This window comes from Camelus dromedarius, chromosome 25 (assembly GCF_036321535.1).
Source record: "Camelus dromedarius isolate mCamDro1 chromosome 25, mCamDro1.pat, whole genome shotgun sequence".
In the NCBI taxonomy this organism is placed as follows: Eukaryota; Metazoa; Chordata; class Mammalia; order Artiodactyla; family Camelidae; genus Camelus; species Camelus dromedarius.
This window is the reverse complement of record NC_087460.1, coordinates 6698300-6725991: the sequence shown is the minus strand read 5'-3', so window position 1 is coordinate 6725991 and position 27692 is coordinate 6698300. Positions and strand designations below refer to the sequence as shown.

Sequence of the window (27692 nt, the reverse complement as noted above, 5' to 3'; positions counted from 1 at the left end):
TTTGTAGTCAGTTCCTCTTAACTTTCCATGTAGGCATCATATCTCCTCTATGTGTTGAAGTTACACCGATGAACGGGACGGACGTGGTACTCACAGTATGGAGTTTATGTAGCGGAAGCACGACTGTGTAAGTGTGAAAAAGTGTTCTGTACCTGTTCTTCCATCAGGAGAACTACCCACCTCACCAGCTCTAAGGATGTAAAATCACACAAGAACGGTTCAACATCACCAATGTCTGTGGGGCAGTAAGGTATAAAATAGCCAGATCTGAGGTTACAGGATGTATTTTTCTAGAGGTAGCGGTATGTTGCCACATGTTTCCCAGCTCCCAAATTGTGTTGTTCCCCTCCCCCCACCAACCCCCCCCCACACCCCCTTTCTTCCAAGCATCAGCACCCCAAACCTGACATGTGAAAACAGAGAACTTAGTGCAGTGCATTTCTGGATCACAGTCCTGACTCTTGCACTATTTATAGAACTCTTGGAGAGAGGAAAAAAATGACATTTCCTTCTTTTTGAAGTCTGAGATATCCCAGTGCCAATCTAATTGAATTCTTCCAGGTCTATGAAGTGAGGAACATGTGAGGAAACTGAGGCTTGAAGATTTGGAGTGATGTGTTCAAATTTTTACAGCTAGAAAGGATTTGAATGTTGGACCTCAAATGATGATATTTAATGTTTAATCAGTGCCTGTTCTGTAGTTGCCAAGTCTGGTTAGCACTTTGTAGACCCTATAATCTCGGGAGGCAAATATCACTATTTTACTGTCAGAGAAATGAAGTGACTTGCCTAAGTCACACACAGAAGTGAGGGCTGGTATTTCAAGCCAGATCTGCCTGGTTCTAGAATTGGGCTTGGTGGCAAGAGGTTTCTTAAAAGTTCAGATCCAAAGTCCATCTGTGCTCAGTGTATTCAGTCAGGCTTGATTTTAAACATGGGTCAAGGATGAGCAGTAAGGCGTCCTTTGGTGAGTCAGTTAACCTCTTAACATCAGTGTCTTCATTTGTCAGATGAGGATGATAGATAGCTGCCAGCGTTGGGAGGTTTCGGTATGATTGTACACTCAGGGGTCCTCCAACAAACGATGGCATCTCTCTGCCACCTCTTGAGAACATTCACTACGGCTCCATTCCCTCTCAGCAGAACTCCACTCATTCATTCATTCATGCCTTCATACCTGGCATTGGAATCGAGTGCTAGCAATCTTTCTCTGTTTTGAGATTGACAAAGGCAATCCACGATGAGGGTAAAGAGAGAAGAAAATGTCCAGCAGGAAATATTCCTGAAATATCCAGACTCCACCCATGCAACTTTGCTCATACGATTGAATTCAGTCAGTGCCCGGGAGGTCATTCAGCTGACTGGCTGTGCCCCATGACAAGTGACGGACTCGGTGTTGACTCAGAGATTAAGGATTGCGTTGGGGGACAGAAGTAGGGCAGCTGGGGGACCAAACAACAGCACAGCCTAGAGGGGTCCTGGTGGTCAGAACATTGAGTAGACTGCGTTTGTAAAGTAGTCAGGAGGAGGGGTGGGAGGTGAAGAGTGGGGGCGCCTTCTGCAGGATGATGGCTTCGTTGAGGGTAGAGGTTGGTAAGGGACGGAGAGAACAAGCAAGGAATTTGGCGAGAGGCTGGTGAAATAGGGTGCATTCTTCTCCGTGTGATCAACTTCCCCTTGTGTTCCCTACCTCACTCCTCTTCCCCGACAATCCATGTTAACCGCGATCGCCTGATTTGAAGAGCAATGAAATTGGTCTCATAGAACTGTGCGCCTGGAGACTGGCAAGGCCTGTATCAGATGATCGTGAACCTCAGTGTGAGATCGGAGGGTGTTCTGGCGGGGTCTGGCTCATAGAAACAGACTTAGCGAAATGAGTTTCTTTTAACTGGAAGGATATAGGTCTTCATGAAGTGGAGATTCGTGGACAAAACTCAAGTAGAGGAAGCATTCACCAGTTTCTCTTCTTGAAAAATAATCAAATGTGAACATTTTCCTGCTCAACTAGTGCTGTATAAACGAGAACAACTTTTCTGGAGAGCATTTGGTAATATGCATCAAAGTCTTTAATGTATATACCCCTGGACCAATAATTTCTTATTTAAACAATTTTCCTAAGGAAATATTCAAAAGTACAGGCCAAATATTTTTTATATTTGTAAAAAATTGGAAAGAGCCTAAATGTCCAACAGTAGGGGATTGCCTAAATAAATTATGGTATAACCCATGTGGGTAATAACTATATAGTTTTTAAAGTAACATTTTAAATGAAAACATTTATTAGAAAATAGTAGATCAAAACCGTTGTGTACAGAATGAATTTTGATAGTAAACATACAGATAAAAAGCGAGAAGAATATATACCAAAATTTTATAGTGGAACCATCTTAACAGATGTTTCAAAATAAATTCTATAATATATTTATTTGCAATAAACACAAATGGAAAAAATTTTTTTTCCAAATAGCAATATATACGAGAAAGTTTCTGACAGGCTATTTTGAGGTAAAGAATTTAGTCATAATATTTCTTGTGTATATGTCTGTGTATTTAAGCGTATACATTTTAATCGTTTGTTTTTACTAGTGGTTTCTTTTAAGTATGCTAGTTTTTGTTAAAGATCTTACTTCTTTTCGCCAAAGCTGTGTTCATTTATCTTCTCAGTCCTCAAATGTAGATTCTGAATGCTCTCTTCACCGCAGGGGCTGGTTAGTTGAAATGAGGGAAGATAGAGCTCATGACCATCCTTCCTTTCCCGTCAGCACCAGCTTTTATCACATAATTTCCTTTCATCACTTTGGTCAAGAGGAGGGGCAGAAGATTTTGAGTTGGAGTATCATTCAGACACTGTTCATTTCTGTCTTCTGTCTCAGAGCCCCTCGCACATCCAAGCGATCTGGAATTGGAAAGGCCAACTTCTCTCTTCTCATTTTTGGGTTAGATTTCTCCACCTGCATCACTGCCCGGCACAGACACAGGTAACATCTGCTTTTGCTCCCTCAGATCTTTATACCAAATGTCCTATTAATCCTACTTACAAAGAAAAGATTCTAGGGGAAAAAAGATTCTAGGAATATAGCAATTCATTATAAATGACTTGGCGTGAATATGGGGTGGGGAGAAGAGCATTCTTTGTTAATTGGGTTAGAACTGCCTTAACTCCAAGGGATGTGAAAACTAGTTCAGCATTCACGGAAAGTTTTCTTTTTTAAAATATGCTGTGATTTTTGCTTTGAGTTATCAAAGAAGAGGTCTGGGTTATTACTTTTTATTTGAGTCTAATGATTTGTATATTATCTTATCAATCTTAAAGGGTTCTATAGTAGAAATGGCTTATTTTCCTTAGGAAATTAGGAATAATGTGAATAATCAAGTTTAGAAACTTTCAGAAATTAAAAAAAATTTTTTTGAAGACTATAGTTACATGTGCAATTTATTTTCTGTATTTCCTGCTTCTTGGATATCATCTTTTCAAGCTGATTAATATAAGAAGCAAGGTAAATTTTAAATATCTACTATTTAATAATTTCTTCCTATATTGCTGTCTATTAATAGATTGAATCCTTTATGCATATTAACTAAAGACTGCCTATTGACAAATTTTATTTTCACAAAATAAAGTTGGCTTCTCTGGCAACTGGAAGATTATTTCTAAAATTGTAGATTTGTAGATGGTGTATGGGATATACTTTGGGAAACAATGTGGTAGCATCGTGTTATAGTTGAAAAGAACTACACAATGTATCTATGTGGGCCAAGAAATAATGATCTCAAACTGACATTGAATTACTATTCTAACCCTTGTAAGAACTTTTTACTATTTATATGTAGATCTGAAAAAAAATATATATATATACACATATATATTTGTTTTAAACCAAGGTATTTAAATTTTTTCAGAATCTTAAAAACATAAAAGTTTTAAAAAGTGTCTCCGTAATTTGAAATGGTACCACTTGGCCTAACATTTTATGCATATGTTGAACATTTTGAGCTCAACTGCATAGGACCTAGCCTACTTAATCTATTGGTTGATTTTTAAAAATATTCTTTCCATATTTTCTAATAGTCATGGCCATAATTACTAGGAATGTAAATGACTTTCACAGAAATATTGAAAGTTTTTCATGTCTTATATAAATTAGGCTCAGTCTGTGTACTTTAGGCACTTGAAGGAGTTAACAAACACACATCCACACACAGACATACACACATCTGCCTTAATCCTGGTATGTTTCCGTAGACTGACATTTTAATTTCTTTTTTTTTGGACAGATCATTTTGTTGCAAAATTTTAATGCAAAACATACATCACTTTTTACTCTAGAGATGAGCGATCAGGAAGTAACTTATTCCACCGTGAGAATTCTTCAGCCGCCTTCACAGTCACAAAATAGATTAAGGCCTTGTGGTGCTGAAATCGCTCGCAAGACTGATGGAAAAGGTACACGTTTTAAGCATCTAGATTCACCTGCCTCTCATGGTTTGTCAGACTATTGATGTTTGAAAAAAGTTCCTACCTGTTCTTCAGGTCCTCAGCTGGTCAGACTAAACCATAGTGGTATTTAATGGTCTTTTAAAAAAATATTTGTGAGAATGGAGAAATTAATGAATTTTCTTTTTAAATTTGAGAAGGTGATAGAATGTTTTCATTCAAATTTGGTCTAGAAAAATTCATGAGGCCTTTAAAAGTAAAGGACAGACTAGAGTCTCAAGAAAACATTGCATTTCCTAGAGAAGTAAAAGTCTTACAGAAGATTTAAGAAATGAAAAATAAGCATTAGGAACACTGCCTTTATTCAGACAAAAGCTGTTTTAGACGTCTTAAATATTTACCAAAACTTCACAGCAATGAAGAAGCAAAAATGTTCAGATCAAAAGGGGAGAGATTTTTCCATTCTCTCTCTCTACCTCAAATATCGCAGCAAACTCTAAATTGAGAATAGTTTTTACTGTTTTAATGTAGTGTCAGTCAGAGGTGTAACTTGCGGATACTGAGGACCTCAAAAGTAGGAGGATAAATCTAGCATTACTAGAGGGAAAAAAATTGATGAAAAAGAAGAAAAAGTTGATTTCTAGGAAGTTCTTTTAAGAATGTGCCCCAGTCACATTTGCAGCTTCAGAGTATCCACAATTGGCTACCAGTTTCTCAAGAATATTGACTGCCTTTTCCTTTCTCTTCATGATCAGTTGTGATCACAGCAAGGAGCACAGAGGTCGATGTGGATGCTCATCAGTGTGTATTGTGTTCATTGGCACCTGTGCTTTTGAAAAGGATGCATTTTTAAAATCCCACAGGACTGTTCTTGGGTGTAGGGTTTCTAAAATTGGTGAATGTCAGTCAGAAGTTTAAACTAGAAAACTGTAATTTCTAGAATGAAAATTAAAACACTTTGTATGATATATTTTTGTAAAATGTTTACAGAAGATTGTGTTTCAGATGGTGTCCAGGTTAAGGTTAGTAGAGGGCCAGGCCCTATCCCTAGTGATCATTTTCTTCCTTCTTTATTTGAAGAGTCTTCAGTGTGCTGGCCTCGCTTTGCAGTGATTCTGGGGATCTTCTGTCTATTTCTGCTGATGGCAGTCATAGTGTTGGGGACAAAGAGTGAGTAATTGAAGTATACCCTTCGAGTCTGAGTATCAGACGTAACCACTAATTGTGCAGATGTTGGCCATGTTCCATCAGTTGTTCCCTGGCCGTGATCACAGAATGTTCCAGGTGGTTCTTTCTTAGGGATTTTCCCCAGACGTAATCACAGTGTCCTTTTCATTTTATTTACCTGTTCCAATGTCTCTGAAGCCGTAATGAGCTGTCTCGTTCTGTATGAGACAAGGTAATGTTCCTTCTGACAAGGACTTAGTACAACAGTATCCCTTTTTCCACAGGGGTGCTTCCAGGACCCCCAGTGGGTGCCTGAAATAGCAGATATCACTGAATCCTGTATATATTATGTTTTTAAAGTTTAATGTATAATCTAGGCACAATAAGAGACTATGCCAGATGCCAGCATCACTACTCCTGTGCGTTGGGACCATTATTAAGTGAAATAAGGGGTGGATGAATACACGCACTGCGTACCTCGACAGCCACCTGATACCGGCTAAGGGACTAACCCAGGCGGGTGGGATACACTCCGCAAAGGAATGATCACGTCCAGGGGAGGACAGGCGGGATGGTGTGGGATTTCTTCGCAATACTCAGAATGGCATGCAACATGAAGCTTATGAATTGTTTACTTCTGGAATTTTCCACTTAATATTTTCTGACTGTGGTTGACATGGTAACTGAAACCGCAGAAAGTCAAACCACAGATAAGGGGGAACGACTATACTATTCCGCCTTGTAAGTTTAGATCACTGTAAATCTTAGGTGCACATTCTTTGAGAAATAACGCTTCAAGAGAAATTAAGACTTTCTCTTGATTTTTTTCCAAGTATATAGTGAGGAAATGGTTTAGTAAACAGAGTGGTTCTCCTCATGGATGTTAGATGATCTTGACTTCAACCTTTATCTTTTATTTGCATTCCTTGACATCTTTAGGGAACAATACTAACATGTTACGCGCAGATAAAATTACAAATTTGGGTCTCCTTCTCTTTTCTTCTGTGTGTATTCCATCTACGCCAGCGATGATGGTGCTGTTTCTTCGTGTTTCTTAGTGCAGATTTTCCTACTCGGTAGATGTGTGGCTGAATGCTGACTGATGTTTACTTTGGTATCGATGTGTAAATGACTCACTGTTACTAAGAAACTGAACTGAATGATAAGATGTTACTGCCACAATTTTATTCAGGAATCATATTTTATTGATTCTACACTTAGGTGGCTAATAGTGAGGAATCTGATGTTTCAATTTTTATGGTCACTTTGTTGAGGTGTTAACTTTCTAAATGTCAAATTACTAATTAAAGTTAATGAAGTGAGTTGGTCGTCAAAGAGATACCTTTTCCTCTTGTCCTAAATTTCAACAATGAAGCATTATGAGGACTTTAAAAATTACATCTCTGCTCTTAATTTTAGTTTTTCAGTATATTCAAGAAAAGCATCACCAGGAGGAAATTCTACGAAACCTCAGTCAAAAGTACGACATCCTGCAAAATGACAGCTACTCAGTTAGGCAACTTTTGACAAATAGAACTGCAGAATGTGGCATTCTTAAAATGAAACTCTGTGGCGAAACTCTTTGGGCTTACTCTACAGAAAAGATGGAATGCTGTAGGAAAAAGGAGATGTCTTCAAAGTGTTTGCAAAATACAGGTATGGAGGAAATCTTGAATAGAAGATTACATAATTTTTCATTACTTCTTCCCCCCTCAAAAGCTTTGATGCCTGAGAAACAGGCTTATGTTATACGCTCTGCTAGACAACTTTTAGTTTGTGCCCCTTGGATGTCACATGGGTATTTGGGTTTGCTTGTTTCAAATACGGGATTGAGACCCTAGGAGCCACGTTTGCATCATTAGAGCCCTGGGTTTCCCCAAAGTCGGCGGCAGCTCTTGCCTTCCTACTGCTCCCAGAAGGTGAAACAGTAGGTCAGCGCCCTGGAAAATTTGGTTCATTTTGCACCTGTGGGCAAATGAGACACTCCAGCTTTGCTGCTGGCATGAAATACGGAGAATGTCAGTAAAAATAGACTTAGGCTACAGTGAGTGCAACGCCTTTTATTTGGATGCTGTTGTGAAGATAATTGTCTGTGTGTGTTTCCATTCTGCACTGACTTCAGATATTTTGGTGTATGTGTGATCAGTATATACTCCCTGCGGTACACCTGCAAGGTGTGCTGTAGGGCTGATGATTGTGCAGCTCTGTGTGATGATAGCATTAAAAACACCCGAGAGATAAGAATATTAAATCTAATGCAGTGAACCCTGTTATCATGCGTAACGATGGAATGAATCAGCCTAGTTAACAACAACTAAATGTTTGCTTAGGGTTTAGAGTTTACAGAGCAGTCTTACGTATTTAATCTGATTTAAGTATGGTAGTTAGTAGAAATGTACTGTCTATAATTAAAGGATCAGTAATATTTTGATTTGGTATATTATAAAATGTTTGAGGAAAATTAAGATTTCCACAGAAGAATGTTTCTTTTATTTAGAAGGCATTCCAGGATCTTTTAAAAATTAATTTTCTTTTATTATTTCAAAAACAGCTTTATTGAGGTATTACTGATATGCAAAAGCTGCACATATTTAATGCATACAATCTGACGAGTTTGGGCATATGGATATGTCTGTAAGACCATCCACAATTACGGCAATAGACATACCCATCACCTCCAGAAGTTTCCTTAAGTCCCTTCTTCTTTGTGGTAAGAACACTCAACACGAGGTGTATGCTCTTACCGGGTTTTAAGTGCCCAGTTCAGTATCGTTAACTGTCGGCTCTACGTTGTACAGCAGATGTCTAGAATTTATTTCCCTCGCATAACTGAAACTGTCTACCCATTGAATAACAACTCATTTACCCTACCCAGCAACTACCTTTCTACTTTCTGTTTCTCTGAGTCTGATTACTCTTCATATCTTACATAAGTGGAATCATGCAGTGTTTGTCCTTTGTTGTTGGCTTATTTCACTTAGCGTAATATCCTCAAGTTTGATCCATGCTGTTACATGTGGCAGGATTTCCTTCTTAAGGCTGAATAATATTCATTGTGTGACTATCCCACATTTTTTTCATCCATCGACGGATGTGTGGGTCGTTTCCATTTCTTGGCTATTGTGAACGGTGCTGCAGTGAATATGGGAGTGTAGATATCTCTTGGCGTTTCAGACTTTTTATGAACATCACATTATCATTATTGGTAGCTATTAAGATTTTTATTTATTCATGGAGAGCTGATAAATACCTTACTCTGCTTAATAGAATACTGGATGAAAAGAAGTTTAATGTTTCACCTTATATATTGTAGGCCAACTCAAGAAAGTTCACTGGTGCTGTTGGGGAATAAAGTGTTACTACTTTACCACTGAAATTGGAGACTGGAAGGGATGTAAACAGATTTGCCAAAGTTACAGTTCTTCTCTTTTGAAGATAGACTTCGCAGAAGAACTGGTATCATGTTCTGTTTGTTACATGTGCTTTTATTCTCTTGGCCTCTGTCTCTCACTCTTGGACCCAAAACACTGAGAACATGGAGGAGTTTAGATAGAGGAACCTTCAGTTATTCTTTGTGTTCTGTCTGTTGAGTGAACAAAAATCATACAGTTAAGAGTCTCCCAGGAGACCCTGCCTGCTAATAGGCATGTGATCTCGCTACTTACTAAGCATTCAATGCATGTTATGTGTCACGGTGACCATTATCATTTCCAAAATGGAAACCCCCTTGAAGATGCAGTTTGGGACTTGATCTCCTTTTCTTAGGACTCTGCCAGAGAACCCCTCACAGCGAAGCCTGCCTTTCGTTTGATGAAGCACTTCAGCCTTTGGTCACCCGCAGGCTGGAGCCAGCGGTATTCTTCCCTGTAAGGTGGCAACCAAGAACCCAGAGGCAGCACCGTCCAGTAGTTACTGTTAGAAGTCAGACTGCCTGGGCTCATCCAGTTCTGCCACTTACTAGCTGGGTGGCCTTTGGTAAATTACTTAGCCTCTCTAGGCCTTTTTTTTCCCCATCTGCAAATGGTAGATAATAATGAGGATCATAAAGGTGATAACAGTGTTATAAATTAGCTTCATGACGATTTTCACTGCATCGGTGGTAACGTTTACTTGAATCGATATTTGTATGTATTATATCAAGATGTATCTCTCTCAAGAAGAATTGTAAAAAGAGAAAATACAGTGACAATATCAAAATCATCTTTTAAATTTATTACTAATAAGAACTATCCTCACACACGTTTCTACAAAGAAATGTATGCAACAATCTGTCTGAAACCTCTATCATTTAGAAAAAAAAATACAAAATTTATATCCATATCTGAAAGATGTTTTAAATCATAATGTGAAAGAATTTATAAATCAAGTAATAACATAATTTTTTGTTTGTTGCAGTAAAACACAGTTAAATTTAAACCTATATTTAAAAATATATTCAGACATACAATCAAACACTATGTACTATGTCACTTTGACATACTACATTTTCAGACATAGTGAATCTTTCTAAGTGCTTCCCTTTTTCCTTTTTCCTCTTCCTGTGAACTGTAGCAAGCCTTTCTCTTATAAAGCTGACGTTTCCAACGCACGCACCCTCCTCCCACACTTGTTATTTTAATAAATTTGTTCTGAAGATTCTTTTTTTCCCTTAAGGATATGCAATGACTATTCTTCTTTATCCTTAAATTTTTCTGAAGCATGATTTTGACTGGTTTCATAAAATTATTGAACAAATCTCCTCTTGTTAGGTATTTATATTTTGAAGTTTTCTACATTTTAAATAATTTATGAGACTGGCAGCCAGTTTTTACATAAATAAATAATCTACTAGAAGAAAATGACTGAAAGATGAGAAGACAGGAATTGAGGGCAGAGGGGGTTTTTCAAGAAGGAGGGCCAAAGGATGAGGTATGCAGAAAGTAGCAGACTGCTGGCTGTGGGAACAGCCCAGTCTTTTACCTGTCCTTATTGCCATTCATCCAGCAGGTGGGAATTTAGTCACTCATATGTCTTGTTTCTTTTACAGACCTTCCTTCGATCCCAGATGTCTCAAAATTCCTACTGGATTGGATTATCATTTAATAAAGAGGAAAGTAAATGGAAATGGATTGACGGTGACACATGTGGATTGTAAGTTTCTGGGATGCATTCAAAGTCTAATATTGGTGCCAGGTTGGATGGATTATCTATAATCTACAATTTTCTAGTAGAGGTTTTTGGTAAGAATAAGGCGAATGATTAAGAAAGTGTTTTGGGAAGTATAGTTAAAAAGGAAGGCAAGTGTCATACAGAGTTAGTAATAATAATCAAATTATGATGCTAAACGCATGCTCGGAAATATGTGTTACAATGTACACAAAACAAAACCATTAAGGACGGTGATGTGAAGTGATTGGACCATTCTGACTTAGCCATAGTGATTCCTCTCACAACCACAAATGAGTATTTTGAATATCCCCCAAAATTCATTTGAAACTGTTTTATATTATTAGTTTATATTCTTTATAAATGTAGATAAATGTAAGTACAAGCATACACATGCACACACACGTTCCCCTCATTGTACTCCTTCTATTAAGCGCAGTATTTTGTAAGTTCTTGGGTTTACATTTAGTTATAATGTGCTAAATCTGTTTGGTTTTTAAACAATCTTAACTGTTACATTTTTTATTTCTAGAAATTCTCTTACATTTTCAAATCTTCTCTCTAGTTACTTACATTTTCAAGCTTTCTTTCATTTCTTGAAAGATATTAAACATACTCATTTTATGTTTGGTACCTGAGAATTTTAATATTTGAAGTTTGGTGAGTCTAACCTATTATTTCCACTGACTTTTGTTCATGGGGCCATGTTCATTTGTAGTGTTCAGTGATTTCTGTTCTCCTTCTGAGCTGCTGAGGAAGTCTTTGGAGGACTGAGTTGAAAGTGGCTTCCTCAAGGAGAGCTCGCTTTTGCTGGCTGCCTTGGGGCACTGCGAATCTGAGCTATTTCAATTCTAAGTCTGGGCCTGCAGGTAGTATTGTTCTGGATTGCAAACCTGTAAGAGATGTTGTGGATGAAATCACCTGAATGTCCGGGAAGCCTGTGAATACACTTTCAGGTGAACAACCTCAGGGGTCACAAAACAGAAAGGCTCAAATGGACCAAAATAAGATGCTCACATCATGCAGTTAATTAAATCAATTTAAGACACTTAGCACTATGCAAAGGGAAAGAAAGGGGGTAGCTTCTCACACTTGGATGGAATGGGATAGTAAGTTGTCACACTTAGGATGAGGGCCCAGTAGTTGGAAGGACCCCTTGAATCCTGAGTTATCCACTCCTCAAATGGCCTGGCTCTGCTGCATCACCCTTCCCTGACGATGGTGCAAGGTTTCCAGGACCACACTTAAGGTTTGAGTAAGGGGGCCCAACAGACTTCTGAAAGTTCTTGTGGCCAGTGCACACATTATCTCTGTTGGGTGGATACATGAGCATGTAAGCCTGCTCAGAGCTGCAGCTCTCCAGTTAACCTGATGAGCAGCTGTGGATTTTATTTTGAGTTTCTCAGGCAGAAGGCCAGAATGAGTGTCACCAGTGGGTGGCAAACTTGAGACCTCATGAACATTGACTGTCTATAAGCATCGTGTGTGTTACACATGGTGTATGGTATTTATTTGGTTCTTTCTTCCTTTTCTGTGTTCAGCACACGTGTGCCCTGTTTGCTGTCTCTGTACCTAACATGTGCCATAGGTTACTAACTTACCTGTACTTAACACATCTTGTACTTTCTGCCTGTGCCTCACAAGCTGCTTAGTTTCATATATCTTCCTTAACTGCTTGCTTCTCTTTTTCCCTGTAGCAAATTTGGGTATTCTTAAGTAATGCAGCAGATGCAAATTACATGAGGGATGGTTCATGATTTTGTATTGTTAGGTGAGATTATTCTTTTTTTCTTCTGCTGAAATCCAAGGTTCAAGACCGTTCTAGGGCGATTTAGACTGAAGATATATCCCTTTGGGGTCTCAACTCTCTGTAGCTTGTTTTCTATTTAGAATGCCCATCTCGGGTGGAAGTCATTCTTCAGCCGACTACATCAATTAAGGGAAAAAGTGGCTTCAGTGTTTCACTTCCCCTTCGAGGTTCCCACCTTTACTTAACCCTCAGCTTGAATATGAATCTGCTTCTTATCAGTTCTTACCAATTTATTTGAGAGGGTGTAAAATTTGTTTTTATTCAGCATGTTAAATTGTTTTCAATAGGAAGATAGTTCTCACCTAACCCACTGCTTTGCTGAAATAAAGGTCCTGCTTTAGATATTTTTCAGTGAATTTTCATGTTTCAGTTAATAACCGTTAGCTATGGGATAGGGAAGGAAAAGAAAGAAAACACATAAAAACATCAATTAAACAACTTCATCTCTGACTGTATTCCACTTCTCCTTTTTTCTCCTTAAAGTTTATGCACACAAGACCTTACTATCTTGTCACAAAAATTCAGTTCCTCCTTTTAAATCTCTCACTTTTATTGAAGTAGTTAATATAAGAAAGCAGGTTGCTATATTGTGATGCCAGCGTAGCAGTGTTGCCTTCTGATCAAAAATTCCCAGTGTGGAACGAAACAGGAGATTTTGGGTGCGATCAAGAAGATGTTGTTCTGTTTAATGGGCTAAGAGCAGAAGAAATTCTTTTAGTGATGAGGTTATGGTTAATACTTCTGTATTTCAGGTCTTAGGCAACAGACTTAAAAAATATGGTTTACGTTATTTTAAGGTTCAGAATTAAACGGTTGCCCATGTCTGTTTTCTCTTTTACAGTAATTTGAAGGTAATGAATTTTCCTTCTGGGATAGGAAATTGTGTGTTTTTAACCCGAACAAGAACATCAGATATTGCATGCTCGAATATCTCCCATTGTATCTGTGAGAAGAGAATTGATTGCTTCAATAAATGCTAAGAAGAAAAGGTGAAATGGAATTTTGTCATTTTTGAAAACTGTTGTTTATTTCTTGTAATAGTTTGTGGTTACTTACAACTTAATATTTTTGACTGTAGGACTTAGTCCACTGTGGAAACAGAGATGAACTGAAAGAGGAAGAAAATGCCCTTTTGGTCTATGATTTAAAACATCAGATACCATCTGTCTTCTTGGGGAAGAGACAGTCATTTTGTCTTTGCAGAGCGGTTACCTGTCTGTTTAATGGCCTCAAGGAATTACTTTCTCTTTCCCCGAGACACTCACAGAACCGATTAGAGAACTCAGATAAAAAGCCTGGGTCTTTTCTTTATCAATGGGATGAATCATGTCAATAGCTCCTGGCTTTGAGAGATCACAATTCATAACTAAAAAACAGTTACCTTCCCTCCCTCCCCAGCTAGATGCTTCCTTCTCATTAAAAAACTAATTCTGCTGTATTTTCAAACTTCTGAATAGTTGAAGTGATAGTACAAGGAACTTTGTAGAACCTTAACTCGTAGTTACCATTTGTTTATGTTTTACTCTATCTTCACTTTACAGTTCTCTCTCTCTCCTTGCCAATTCATTTGATGATAAATTCAGGACATTATGTCCCTTTGTCTAAATATTTCACCAGAACAAGGACTTTGCCTTGTGTAACCATGGTACAATTGTCAAAATCAGGAAATTCAGCATTGCTCCTACTGTGCTTTCATCTATAGCCCGTATTCAAATTTTCTCAACTGTCTGTAGAGCGCCATTTATACCAGTGTTCCCTTCTTGTTCAGAATTATGTACATTTAGTTGTGATGTCTCTTTAGTCTCCTTTAAGCTGAATTTCTTCAGGATTTCGTCTGTCTTGATCTTGACGTTTCAAAAATCAACTATATTGAGTTATGCTTTCGTGCAATAAAATGCACTCATTTAAAGTCATGAGATCAGTGGGCTTTAGACAGATGTATGCGCCCCTCAGTCAGATCAAGACAGAACATTTCCATCACGTCCAGAAGCTCCTTTCTCCCTCTCGCCACCCACCCTGTCCCAGGAAACCGGTGATGTTCTTTCTGTGACCATGAATTAGTTGTGTCTGTTTTGTTACAGATCTTCATACATCATGTGTTCTTTTGCATCTGGCTTGTTTTTGCTCAGTATGTTTTTGAAATCAATCCTCGTTCTTTCACGTATCGGTTCATTCTTTGTGTTACGGAGCAGCATTCCCTTGTACAGATGGACCACAATGTGGTCATCCACGTTTGGGCATTTGATATTTATCACTTTCTACTCTTACCGCTCATTTTCCTCAACCAGTTGAGATCTCTTGTCTAGTGTCATGGCCCCTGCCGACTGTTCCTTTCCTACTTGACATACAAGTTTTATTTAATTGGACCATCTTTATTATGCCCTCCTTTACCTTAGGATCTCTGGGCTATTGCACTGATATAACAACCCATCAAGTAATCTTGCCACACTAGGCACGCAAAGGAGTTACCACACTGGGGACATCCCCCGTTACAGATGTTCAGTCTCTGCGTCCCTCCTCCATGTGCTTCACGACCTATTACAGAAGTGAGGAGCCTCATATTAGGTGGAAGCATGAAGTTATTGTATGAAATTTAAATATGAGCATAAGGATGGCAGTGAGCACTGAGGTTAGAATGTGCCCATCTGGGCTTGTCAGTGGCTCAGATCTATTCCTTGCTCCTCCCCTGCTCAGCTTTGAGTTATGGGAAAGCTAACCCCTCCAAGCTGCATTCTCCAGTGTCTTGTCTGAACAGAGCCTGAGGCAAAGCCTAAATGCTGTCAGTGCTTTCCAGGGCACTGAAAATGAGGGAAAGGGGAAACGAGGTGAGGGAGGATGGGAAATACTTACAAGACGGCCCATAACTGAGCTGGCCACTGCTCCATGAAGAAACGAAACTGGTCACTTGACCCTGGAGAATGTGGCTGTACCGGAACACCCTAAGCGTAAACAGTCAACGGAGGGAAAAGTGAAGAGAAAATTTATATACCAGTCCCCTTCCGTCTCTCGTCTCCCAGTTGTTATAGCTTATCCCAACCAAAAACAAATAGCCTGCACTTCTAGTATGTACGGCTCCTCAGACCCGGCTGTCACATCCTGTGGTTTGGTGCTTACCAGCGTCCACAGATGGCGTTCCGAGCTAGACTCTTCAGCTGCAGACTTCAGACGGTGGAAACTGCAGCCCCACCTACAGATGATTGCTGCAAGGGCAATAGTGTGAAAGCAAGTGGTTAAGAACCAAGAGGCGTATGAAGCTGAGGCTGAGAATGTGAGAAAGTGCCTAAGATGTCTTCGATTAAACCAGGCTCCCCGATTCTAGGTGGGTTTTGTCAAGAGGAGATGCTGATAGGAAATGGGAGGGTGAGAGAAAGGAGAAGCCAGGGTGGCTTTAACCCTTGTCTACTTTAGATTGCTTCTCTAGCAACAGCGACACTACTTCTCTGCTCCTACTCCTCACTGGACAGATCTATGGTTCTAGCTTCTGCCAGGGGTCCTGACTCCAGGAAACCACCTCTTTCCTTTTCCCCTAGTTTAGGGGGTAGTTGAAACTTCCTGGTATTTGTTAAACTCTGGGTTTCCTTATTGATTCCTAGGTGATTTCTTAGCATCTTTGTCACCTTTGTAATCAATTCCCTGAGTTAAATTCCCTCTGTTTTAAATACTCAGATTTCTGCTTTCCTTGCTGGACTCTGACTGATACACGTGTGTTTTCTCGTTTTCTCATTGTGACCACCCTGTAAGGTAACTCAGGCATACCTTGGTGGTGCTGCAGGTTCGGCTCCAGACCACCACAGTCAAGTGAGTATCGTGATAAAGTGAATGTTGCAATAAAGTGAGTCACACACATTTTTTTGGTTTCTCAGTACATATAAAAGTTAAGTTTATACTGTAGTCTATTAAATGTGCAACAGTATTATTATGTATAAAAAAGGGTGTACATGCCTTAATTAATAATCACAAAAAATGCTAACTATCATCTGTGCCTTCAGCAGGTTGTAATCTTTTTACAAGTGGACAGTCTTGCCTTGGTGTTGATAGCTGCTGACTGATCAGGGTGGTGGCTGCTGAAGGCTGGGGTGGCAGTGGCAATTTCTTAAAACAAGACAGCCCTGAAGTTTGCCACATCGGTTGACCCTTCCTTTCACAAGGAATTTCTCTACAGCGTGCAGTGTTGTTGGATAGCATTTTACCCACAGTAGAACTTTCTTTCAAAATTGGAGTCAATCTTTTCAAACCCTGCCGCTGTCTTAATCAATTAAGTTTATGTAGTATTCTGAATCCTTTGTTGTCATTTCGACAGTCTTCACAGCGTGTTCACCAGGTGTCGTTTCCATCTCAGAAAACCACATACTTGGCTCATCCAGAAGAAGCTACTCCTCATCTGTTAAAGTTTTATCATGAGATTTCAGCAATTCAGTCCCATCTTCAGGCTCCACTTTTGACTCTAGTTCTCTTGCTCTTTCCACCACATCTGTAGTTAATTCCCCCCATAAAGTCTTGAACCCCTCAAAGTCATCCATGAAGGTTGAGGTCAGCTTCTTTCAGATTCCTGTGTATGTTGATATTTTGACCTCTTCCCATGAGTCACACATGTTCTCAGTGGCATCTAGAATGGTGAATCCTTTCCAAAGGTTTATAATTTGCTCAGATCCATCAGAGGAATCATAATCTATGTCAGCTGTAGCCTCACAAAATATATTTCCTAAATAATAAGACTTGAAAGTCAAGCTTACTCCTGGATTTATGGGCCGTTGTGTTAGCAGGCACGAAAACAACAGTGCTCTCATGAGACATCTCCATCAGAGCGCTTGGGTGACCAGGGACGTTATCAGTGAGCAATAGCATTTTGAAAGGAATCTTTTTTTTTTTCCCCCTGAGCAATAGGTTTCAAATGTGGGCTAAAAATATTCAGTAAACCATGTTGTAAACAGGTGTCCCCTGGTCTAGGCTTTGTTGTTCCATTTATAGGGCACAGGCAGAGTAGATTTAGTGTAAGTCTGAAGGGCCCAAGGAATTTTGGAATGATTAAGAGTATTGGCTTCAACATAAAGTCATCAGTTGCATTAGCTCCTAACAAGAGGGTCAGCTTGTCCTTTGAAGACGTTAAGCCAGGCACTGACTTCTTTCCATCTATAAAGGTTCTACGTGGCATCTTTTTCTAATGTAAGGCTGTTTCATCTACACTGAGAATCTGCCATTTAGTGTAGCCACCTTCATTGATGATCTGAGCCACATCTTCTGGGTAACTCGCTGTAGCTTCTACGTCAGCACTTGCCACTTCACCTGGCACTTTTGTGTCATGGAGATGGCTTCTCTCCTCAAACCTCATGAACCAAACCGCTGGCTTCGCACTTTTCTTCTGCAGCTTCCCCACTTCTCTCTGTCTTCACAGAATTGCAGAGTTAGGTCTTGCTCTGGGTTAGGCTTAAGCCTAAGGGAATGTTGTGGCTGATTAGATCTTCTGTCCAGACCACTATGACCTTCTCCATATCAGCAAGAAGGCTGTTTTCTTATCATTCATGTGCCCACTGGAGTGCACATTTAATTTCAGGAACCTCAAGAACTTTTCTTTTGCACTCACAGCTTGGCTAGCTCTTTGGTGCAGTAGGCCTAGCTTTTGGCTTATCTTGGCTTTTGACACACCTTCGTCACTAAATTTAATCATTTCCAGCTTTTGATTTAAACTGAGAGATTTGTGACTTCCTTTTACTTAAACGCTTAAAGGCCATTGGAGGATTGGTAATTGGCCTAATTTCAATATTGTTGTGTCTCAAGGTATAGGGGGGCCCTAGGAGAGGGGAATGGCTGGTTGATGGAGTAGTCAGAAGACACCCATTTTTCCATTACGTTCACCGTCTTCTATGGGAACACTTTGTGGCACCCCAAAACAATGACAGTAGTAACATTAAAGATGACTTACGGCAGGCAGATCACCATAACAAATATGACAATAAAGAACAAGTTTGAAGTATTGTGAGAATCACCAAAATGTGCACAGAGATGTGAAGTGAGCAAATGCTGCTGGAAAAATGGCACCGATAGACTTGCTTGCTGCAGGGTTGCCGCCAACCTTCAATCTGTAAAAAAATGGAGTATCTGTGATGTACAGTGAAATGAAGATTGCTTGTGCCATTCTCTCCATTTTATAGATAAGAAAGCTAAGGCTTGGCAAAATTATTCAATTAATTTTGGGGTTTGAACCCTTTCCCTGATTTTATCTGCTGTGTTTTTGTCAGAATCTCAAAATAGACTCCAGATATTTTATACAAAAATTCACAAGATAATTCAGTTTTGGGAGTGGCTGTTGTGTAATAAATGAAGTTCAAAACAAAAACTAACTTAATGGCCCTCAGCTTGCGTTAAGTATGCTTTGAAACAGTTTTTAAGATTTATTTTCTAGAAATCCAAATAGCAAGAGTACTTTTTGAAAACTTAGAATAGTTGCTGCCACTTTAAATTTGTTTGCTACAGTTTTCAAAGGCTCTTTCTCACATTTGGTTTTGTAATTTTGTACTACGGCCACCAGATGGCATCATCACACAAACCAAGCTCTACAATCGAGGCTCTTAAATTTAAAAATCTTGCTCTGAAGAATAGAGTCACAAATATATTCTCACAAACTGCTACTGGGGATGTTAGCTACTGTAAATAGATTTAGCAGACTATATTCTTAGTCTTAAAAATGGTAGTACTTTCTGAGCTAATGATTCTACTTTAGAGATTTATCTTCAGAAAATAATACATATGAACCAAATGCTCCACACTTAGATTTTTACCTTAGCATTATTTGAATTGCCAAATACCAGGGAAAAACCTTACACCCAACAAGAGGGGATGGGTTAAGTATATAGGTTAAATATATATGCTGTTACCATACAATTGAAAAATATAAAAATTAAAAAATAATTTTTATGATGTATTCAATGATATGAAATGCTTCTGACATAATGTTAATTGAAAAATTTGGATTGTAAAATAATGTGTGATCCCTACCATGTACAAAATGTACGTAGAAAACATAGAAAGGAAATACATTGACATAATTTTAAAAAGAGATTGTAAGGTTTTTTCTTCATGTTTTCCTTGTTGCTCCAATTTTCAACAATGAGTAGCTAGAAAAAAATCATACATTATTAAGAAGAAGAAATCAAGTCAGAACAACAAAGCAAGGGAATAAAAATTATCATCATTTCAAATTCTTTGTCCTCTACTATGTTAAACCATAAAAAAAAGTTTGTGTATTCATTAATTATCCAGTGTTATTTTATATGCCAGACACTGCACTGGGTGTTGGTTATACAAAAGTGATTAAGACACAGTGTCTGCTTTTATGGAACATATGACCAAGTTGAAGAGAGACGGATAAGCAGACTATTTTGTAAAGTAATACGGCAGACTCATGCTAAAGACTAATAGTGGAGTAATACATTTTCTTTATTCCATTTGATAGTCTTAGTTCCCCCAGTTTGAACTCAAATATTTGATTTATGACTGTGACATACTAGCCTTTGTATGTATTTTTCATCGTTTAAGGATTTCCAAGAACAAACATGATCATGAGTAAATAGTATCTGCACTATCTATCCGGGGGTTACAAGCACTTATCTGTTAGGAGAGACATCATCTACCGGAGAGAATGGAGTGTTGCCGCCGTGGTCGCGGTGGATTTTGGTGCAGAACACTGCCGCAGAGAAGTCTCGGTTGTTCGACGTTACCAACACTGGGATTGCGAGGGCGAGATGAAAGTGTGCTAGGGAGGTTGGGGGGCCTTTCTTCCTAAGTAACAGAAGGTCTGGTCCACGGCCCTTCACTTGCAGAACATTTAAGATACAGTCCTGATGAGGGAGAGACACTGAAGAATCATTCTGAAAGCAGAAAGGTGAATGGAAATGCTTTCAACAAGGTAAGGAAACTGCACATCTTGCGTTACTTCGACAAAAAAAATGCACAACGTGAGATTTAAGTTTTATTTGGGGCCAAATGAGGACTGCAGCCCTGGAGGCAGCCCCTCAGATAGCTCTGAGGAACTGCTCCAAAGAAGCAGCGGGGAGGTCAGCACACGCGTGATTTTGGTGAAGGGGTTGGGGTACGTGCAGTCAAGCACACGTTTTGGCAGAAGGTTGTCCTTGTCCCGAGGAGCAGATGTCTCCCTGAATGCCTGTGGTGCTTCTCTAGATATGAGAAGATGCAGGAAATTGGGCTCCTAGAGTCTCCTGCAAATATCCAACTATCTGAAGGCCTGTTCTGCCAGCTTCTCCCAGAGCACAGAGCGCCTTATTCCTGATCTCCGCCCTGAACTCCTCTCAGGGTGTGTTGAAGATCAGGGACTGCAGTGGCTGGTGACATCATTCTTGTAGTGTCAGATGGCAGGCGGCGGGTTTTAGATGGCACTGATTCAGGCTGCAGATGCTGCTGGAGCTCAGTGGCTCTCTCCTCCCCCCGCCCCTGCAGTTCTCCAGAAAACTCCCAACCTGCCCACCTGAACTAGCCACTTCCTCCCTCCTGGTTCATTTCCTGGTACATTGTGAGCTCATTCTGGCCATCTGGAGGCGAATTTCTAGCCTGCCCCCGTTTTGTCCCCCTCTCTCAGTATTCAATTTTGTGCATGATATCCCTTGAAGGTTAAAAAAAAAAGATTTTGTGGGAAGTCCAGTATTTAAAATTTTTTTTTTGGAATTTGACAAAATGTTTTCTGTTATTAACAGAAAAGTGGGATGAGAAGGTACACATAATTCAGTTTTTATTTCTTGCCTGTAAAGTAGGCATAAACCTACTACATAAGGTCATAGACACGCACTTACATGCCCTGTTGTGAGTCACCTAATGCCTCTAACTCTGAGTTTGCTCATCTGTAAAATGAGGGTAACTATCTGTTGCCCAGTGTGCTGAGGCGTAGATGAAGTGGCTAATGCAGAAAAGCAACAATAGCAGAAGCCCCCCCAAGCTCCCCAAAGCTGTGCTTGGCACTTCCCTAAATGTTAGTTTGCCTCAGTTAGTAAGCAATAAAATATAGATGACAGAACAAAGAACTGGCCCACACTATTCATCTTTGAAGAGAGGAAAAAAATACTCTAAAAAACACAACCGCAACAAACAACAAACAGTCCATGTTCAATCATCAGACACTTTAATACAATATCAGATCCTCACGTGTATGTTTCCTTTTGTGACCATCCTGGGGGAGTCCATGACCAAGAGGCCAGGTTTAAAGTAAGCCACAGATTTAAAGGTAGATCTCAAATCTATAATATTTTTTAAAATGTACCTTTTCTTTCATTCCCAGACCTTGCATGAAAGTGAGGAGAGAGAGGAGGCCACTGTCGGGCTCACCCCGCCTCACGCGGTGAAACGCACATCACTCTGGGTCTGGCGGTAGAGTGAGCTCCTTCAGTTTGCGACTTCCTGTGCGGTTTTAGCTCAAGTACCCGAGGTACTTCAGCTCTTTTTCTTCCTCTGCTGGGCTTGATATGTTGACAACCTCTCAGGAAGCGTCTGGGTCTATTTTTATGTTTTATTTTCCTAGCACATTTTGCAGTGTCTTTTATAATGGACTTGTAGTTACGCTTATGATGGTGGAGGGTTGAGTTGGCATAGACGAATAGCAGGTGATCTAAAACTTGATCATGTGTTATTCAATTATATTTTAGGGTTGGTTTGAACATAGTTTGACAAAGCAATGTCAGATGAGACATCCTGAGCTTGAGCTAACTGATAACCAGTGAGGGTGGGCCAGGAGGATGCTGGTAGGGAAAGAAATGAGCATGAAAAAATGCAAACGTAGATTCACCAAGTGAAGAAGACGTTGGCATGTGTCACTGGGACGTGAGCTCAGGGCCACATTTCTATCCAGGCTGTGCCTTGAACCTCTCCAGCACTGTGCCTGCTCTTGGTGTATAGGCATCAAGCGGTTTTTTTCAGGTATCAAAAATTGGGATAAGGGTGAGGGTCTAGCTCAGTGGTGGAGGGTGTGCTTAGCATGCACGAGGTCCTGGGTTCAACCCCAGTACCTCCATTAAAATTTTTTTTAAATAATAAAAAAAAAATTGGGATGCAGACAAAAACATAAAGTGCAATGCAGCCTGGTTTTTATTCTATTAAAACGTAATGGGATGCCATGTAAAGGATTCAGCACATCCCCATTTTCTGTCTAGCTTAAGAAAGAATTGTATACTTAGGTACAGCCTTACTTCCAAACTATGGTTAGCCTCTGGCTATTTAACTTTTTAGTTTCTCACTTTTTATTTGTCTTCCCCGTGGGCTTAATGTTAGGGACTTTTGATAGCTGTGACTCATTTGCTTCTGAAGTCAGTATCCGTGGATTTCAAACTTTAGTTTGCATCAGTATCATCTGGAGAGCCTGTGACAATGCAGATTGTTGGACCCCACCTCAGAGTTTCTGATTCAGTGATTCTGATTCCAAATTTGTGTTTTTAACAGTTCTCAGGCGATGCTTATGCTTCTGGCCTGGAACCATGCTTGAAGACCTTCTGCTCCTGTTTACTTTCAATTATTTCGCAATGCAAGTGTTCATTATGTTTACCTTTACCCTTTGGCCAGTCTGAGAATCCCTTCCTGGGCACTGGTGTTCTCTGACGAGAGAAACTGCTGTCCATTTCTTCAGAGTCTCAATTAGCCTTTCCATTCCTGAGAATATTTTCTGATTAAATGTTACTTCCCCAATGGAATCTGCTCTCAGAATGAAGATTTGTATATTTCTTCTCTCAGTAAAGTTCACTCCTTTCTTCTGTAGCCAAAGACCCCTTCTCTTGTTCACACGGGAATCCCAGTGGTAAACAAGAAATTCAGCTGAGTTCCATCTTGGTTGGGGTCAGGATTATCCTTTTGTGATTCAGCCCCACACAGGATGTCCAAGTTTCTCCTGCTTTCTCTTGAGGAGAGCTTTAAAGTGTCCAGAACTGTTGAGATAAAAAATGGCCCAAAGAAGACGGGTAGTAGAAAGTTCGTGGTCTTGGACAATTGGGTTACTTTCTGCTTTCCGTTCTGTTATGATCAAAAGTTCCGTTAGTACCCACTTCCCCTTGACTCTGTACTCCACTTTTCTGTCTTTCTTGTCCCCAGTGCCTGGGGAAAACATCACACTCAACAAGTGCATCTCCACTTCAGTCTCCTAGAGTACTTTGCAAATTAGGGTCAGCTTTGTTCCAAGCTGGGTAAGAAAGAGTGCCTTTCAGTCTGTGAGTGAGAGGGAGGGAAAACTCGGAGCACAAGAAGACAGCCAGGGTAACTGTCCTATAACTCTGTGTCTCTGTGTTTATATATTCACTCATAAATACCTTAGTTCATTCATGTAGTCTTTCTTCATTCAGCAAATATTTATTGAGTCCCATGTGCCTTCAGTTAACACTGTTAACCGAAACTTCAGAAACCAAGACCTGATTGAAATAAAGAGGTGTTTGTTAGGGATTTGTTAGGACTGCAGCTTGGGAGGCACGAATTCAAAAAGAAGCACTTGAGTTGTGGCCCACAGGACTCCAAGACGGAGGAAGATTTTTAAGTGCAAAAACTGCAGGGCCACAGTGAGTTACATAAGTTGTTTGTCAGGAATTATTATTGGAGCTGGCAAGAAGTGAGAGTGCTTGCTAAGAAGGATTGTTTGGGGTCTGAAATGGTTGCCAAGTTACAAGGCAGGAGCTTGAGACCATAAGGTTGCAGCTGGTGGATGTTGTCCCAAATCCCCCTGGTGGTGTCCTCGGGTTTGGTTTAGTTCAGAGAAAATACAAGTCCTAGGGGTGCAGGGACGTGTCTGAGACCAGATCCTCAATGGCTTTCAACTCCACTTCTGTACACCTGATCTATAATCATTCCATTATAATTCCAGTTTGTCATCAACACTAGCCTCCGCTTTAAAAAAGGGATTAGTTTCCCTCCCCGTGTACTATTTTCTAATTAAATTAAAATAGTATATACTTAAACATATATTGAATGTGTATATGCAAATTAAACATTTAAATATATATACAATTCAACATATGTGTGAAGTGTGATTTTACATGTTTGTGTCTTGGGCTTTACTCTTAGTCTCTAATCAAAGATGATAAAGAATTAATGATCTATGGTACAAATGCAGTTTTATTTTATTTCAAAATCACCAAGAGTTAAAATACATATTTTTTTTGCTTTAAAAATGCTATCCTTTATTGAATGTATTTCTGGAGTTTCTTAACAATTTTCAGCAGTTATTATATCTACTCCTCTATAGTGTCTACTTGATCACAAATATGACACCTGGAATTAAAAAAAGAGCTTGTTCAACATTCTTAAATGCATAATAATATATAGTTAAAACATCTGGATGAAAATTAAATTTATTAGCAATCGATACAGTACATAAAAGTACAAAGAAGAAAAATTTTACCATGGATAATCACTTAAAGATTGTTTTAAACTTCCTTCTAGTTATTGTTTAATTTTCTTATTTAATTAACCTGACAATTGTTTTTTTAATTAAGTATAGATTTTTTTTGTGTATATATATGTATGTTTTTTTTCTTGTTGAAGTGTAGTCAGTTTACAATGTTGTGTCAATTTCTGGTGTACAGGACAATGCTTCAGCCATACATGAACATACATATACTTGTTTTCACATTCTTTTTCACCATAGTTATATAAATATCAAATATAGTTCCCTGCGCTATACAGCATGAACTTGTTTATCTATTCTATATATATCAGTTAGTATCTGCACATCTCTAACTCCCAATTTATACGCGCACCCCCACCAGTAACCACAAGTTTGTTCTCTATGTCTGAGAGTCTGTTTCTGTTTTGCAAATAAGTTTGTCTTTATTTTTAGATTCCACATATAAGTGATATTGTACAGTATTTTTTTCTCTTTCTGGCTTATTTCACTTAGAATGACTGTCTCCAGGTCCATCCATATTGCTGCAAATGGCATTATTTTAATTTTTTTATAGCTGAGTAGTATTCCATTGTATAAATATACCACGACTTCTTTATCCAGTCATCTATCAATGGACGTTTAGGTTGTTTCCATGTCTTGGCTATTATAAATAGTGCTGCTATGAACATTGGGGTGCATGTATCTTTTTGAATTAAGGTTCCCTCTGGATATATGCCCAGGAGTGGGATTGCTGGATCATAGGGTAAGTCTGTTTTTAGTCTTTTGAGGAATCTCCGTACTGCTTTCCGTAACGGCTGCACTTATTCACGATGATTATTTCTAGGTGGTGTATAACATTTTATATTTAAAAAACTTTTTTCTTTGTACCTCAAGAACATGGAAAACAAAAAGGAAATACAATCTAAATCAAGTAAAGGGAGGAAATCATAAAATTAAAAACAGAGTTCAGTAAAATTTGAAATAAAAATAATAAACGTAACAATAAGTTTTGAAAAGATCAGTAACATTGATGATCCTCTAGCCGGACTGACCAAAAGAAAAAAAAATAGACATGAAAGACCAATACCAGGAATGGAAGAGCAGCATTGTTACAGAGAGTATTAACATGAAAAGGATATCAAGGGAATGTTATGTAGAACTTTTTGATAACAAATTCTAAAACCTGCATGACATAGACAAATTTATTGAGAAAACATGATACACACACACAGAAAGAATTTGATAACCTGAATTGTTGTATATCTAAGAAAAGATACTGAATTTGCAGTTAAAACATTCCAGAGGAAATTCCAGATGTGAATTCTACCGAATATTTAAAGAATAAAGATAAAAACTTAAAAAAAAAAAAAACCTCTTCCAACAGACAGAAGAGAATAAAACACATTCCAACCGGTTTTGTAAAGTCACTGCTACTTGGATATCAAAACCAGATAAACGTGAGAAACCACAGGCCACATGCACAGAACATCACAAACATCCTCAGCAAATGCTGACACACTGACTGAGCAACTTACACAAAAGTTTATGCATCATGATGGACTGGGGTTATTCTGCATATGTAGGATTAACGGGTCAATGTGATTTGCCTTACTAATTGACTAAGGAAGAAAGGCCATATGAGAGCTTAAATAGATGCAAACAAAGCACTACACAATTTGACATCATTTTTGCAATACTCTTAGTAAATTAATAGTAAGGGAGATCTTCCTTACCGTGATATAGTACATCTAAGAAAAACCTACAGGTAACACTATATTTAGCAGTGAAAGTGTGGGTACTTTCCCCTTAACATTGGCTACAAGGCAAGGATATCTATTCTCACCATTTCTGTTCACCATCATAAGGGAGGCCATTTCAGTGCAATAAAGCAAGAAAAGAAGTCACACAGATCGGACAGGAAAAACAAGACTATATTTGCAAAGTGATGCAATGTCTGCTTGGAAAATTCCAAAGTCTCCCTAAAATCCTCCTAAAACTAATCAGTAAGTTTAGCATGGTTTCAAATGCAAGGACATTATGTCCAAATCAATTATATTTCTATATACTAAAGTTAAGGTGTTGGAAATTGAGATAAACAAAAATTACTATTTACAGTAGTATCAAAAACATTAAGTTGATAGTACAAATGTACCAAAATATGTGCACCATTTGTATGCTGAAAATTATAAAACACTAATGAGAAAAATTAAAGAAGACAAATGAATGGATAAATATACCATGTTCGTGGATTGGAAGCCTCAGTATGATGATTCCTTTTCTTCCACAAATTGATCTCTAAATTTGTCAATCAAAATCAGAAACCCAGCAAGCTTTTATTTTGTAGAAATTTACACCCTGATTTTAATTTTTTGAAATGCACTTTATTTTTCAGAACAATATAAATTTACCAGAAAAGTTCAAAGATAGTACAGGGTTCCCATACACTCTGCATTCAGTTCCCTATAATACCTATTACAGCAGTATTGCACATTTGATAGAATTAATAAGACAACATTTACACATGTTTGTTAACTAAAATCTGTAATTTATTCATGTTTCCTCAAGCTTTTACCTATGTCCTTTTTGTGTTCCAGGATCCCATGCAGGTTATCACGTTGCATTTAGTTGTCATGCGCCCTGAGGCTACACTTGGCTGTTACAGACTCCCCTTGTTGTTGATGATCTCAATAGTTTTGAGGAGTGCTAGGTAGGTATACTTTAGCATATCCCTCAACTGAGACTTGTCTGATGTTCTTCTCAGTGCTATTTGTATC

General features: G+C 38.8%; 1 protein-coding gene and 2 long non-coding RNA genes across 4 annotated transcripts; 1 reads left to right on the top strand and 2 right to left on the bottom strand.

Moving 5' to 3' along the window:
• The first annotated feature begins 403 nt into the window (after positions 1-403).
• Positions 404-27625, top strand: LOC105094224 (killer cell lectin-like receptor 2). Of its 2 annotated transcripts, XM_064479046.1 has the most exons (9): positions 404-2047; positions 2874-2978; positions 4276-4444; positions 5516-5605; positions 7022-7258; positions 8916-9058; positions 10629-10732; positions 13399-13546; positions 27513-27625. In XM_064479046.1, exons 3-8 carry the CDS (start codon positions 4330-4332, stop codon positions 13535-13537), a joined length of 828 nt encoding a protein of 275 aa, XP_064335116.1. In that variant the 5' UTR covers positions 404-2047; positions 2874-2978; positions 4276-4329; the 3' UTR covers positions 13538-13546; positions 27513-27625. The 2 variants fall into 2 exon arrangements, with proteins under 2 accessions (XP_064335116.1, XP_064335117.1); XM_064479047.1 differs by lacking the exon at positions 404-2047 and having other exon boundaries at positions 2550-2978; positions 4328-4444.
• On the bottom strand, positions 13540-16384 carry LOC135319311 (uncharacterized). Its single transcript, XR_010377794.1, has 3 exons — positions 15672-16384; positions 15408-15496; positions 13540-15092 (listed from the first exon to the last, which is right to left on the bottom strand). It is a non-coding gene; the product is annotated as an uncharacterized LOC135319311 (long non-coding RNA).
• LOC135319312 (uncharacterized) lies at positions 17382-22034 on the bottom strand. The gene is made up of 3 exons (XR_010377795.1): positions 21823-22034; positions 20186-20422; positions 17382-18634 (listed from the first exon to the last, which is right to left on the bottom strand). It is a non-coding gene; the product is annotated as an uncharacterized LOC135319312 (long non-coding RNA).
• Positions 27626-27692: the final 67 nt, after the last annotated feature.

Bases quoted from the DNA above. Each gene is read 5' to 3' on its own strand.
- LOC105094224 (XM_064479046.1), top strand. From the start codon at position 4,330: ATGAGCGATCAGGAAGTAACTTATTCCACCGTGAGAATTCTTCAGCCG. The intron at 5,606-7,021 runs GTGAGTAATTGA...TCTTAATTTTAG, and splicing joins CATAGTGTTGGGGACAAAGA to TTTTTCAGTATATTCAAGAA. The intron at 9,059-10,628 runs GTATCATGTTCT...TTTCTTTTACAG, and splicing joins TAGACTTCGCAGAAGAACTG to ACCTTCCTTCGATCCCAGAT.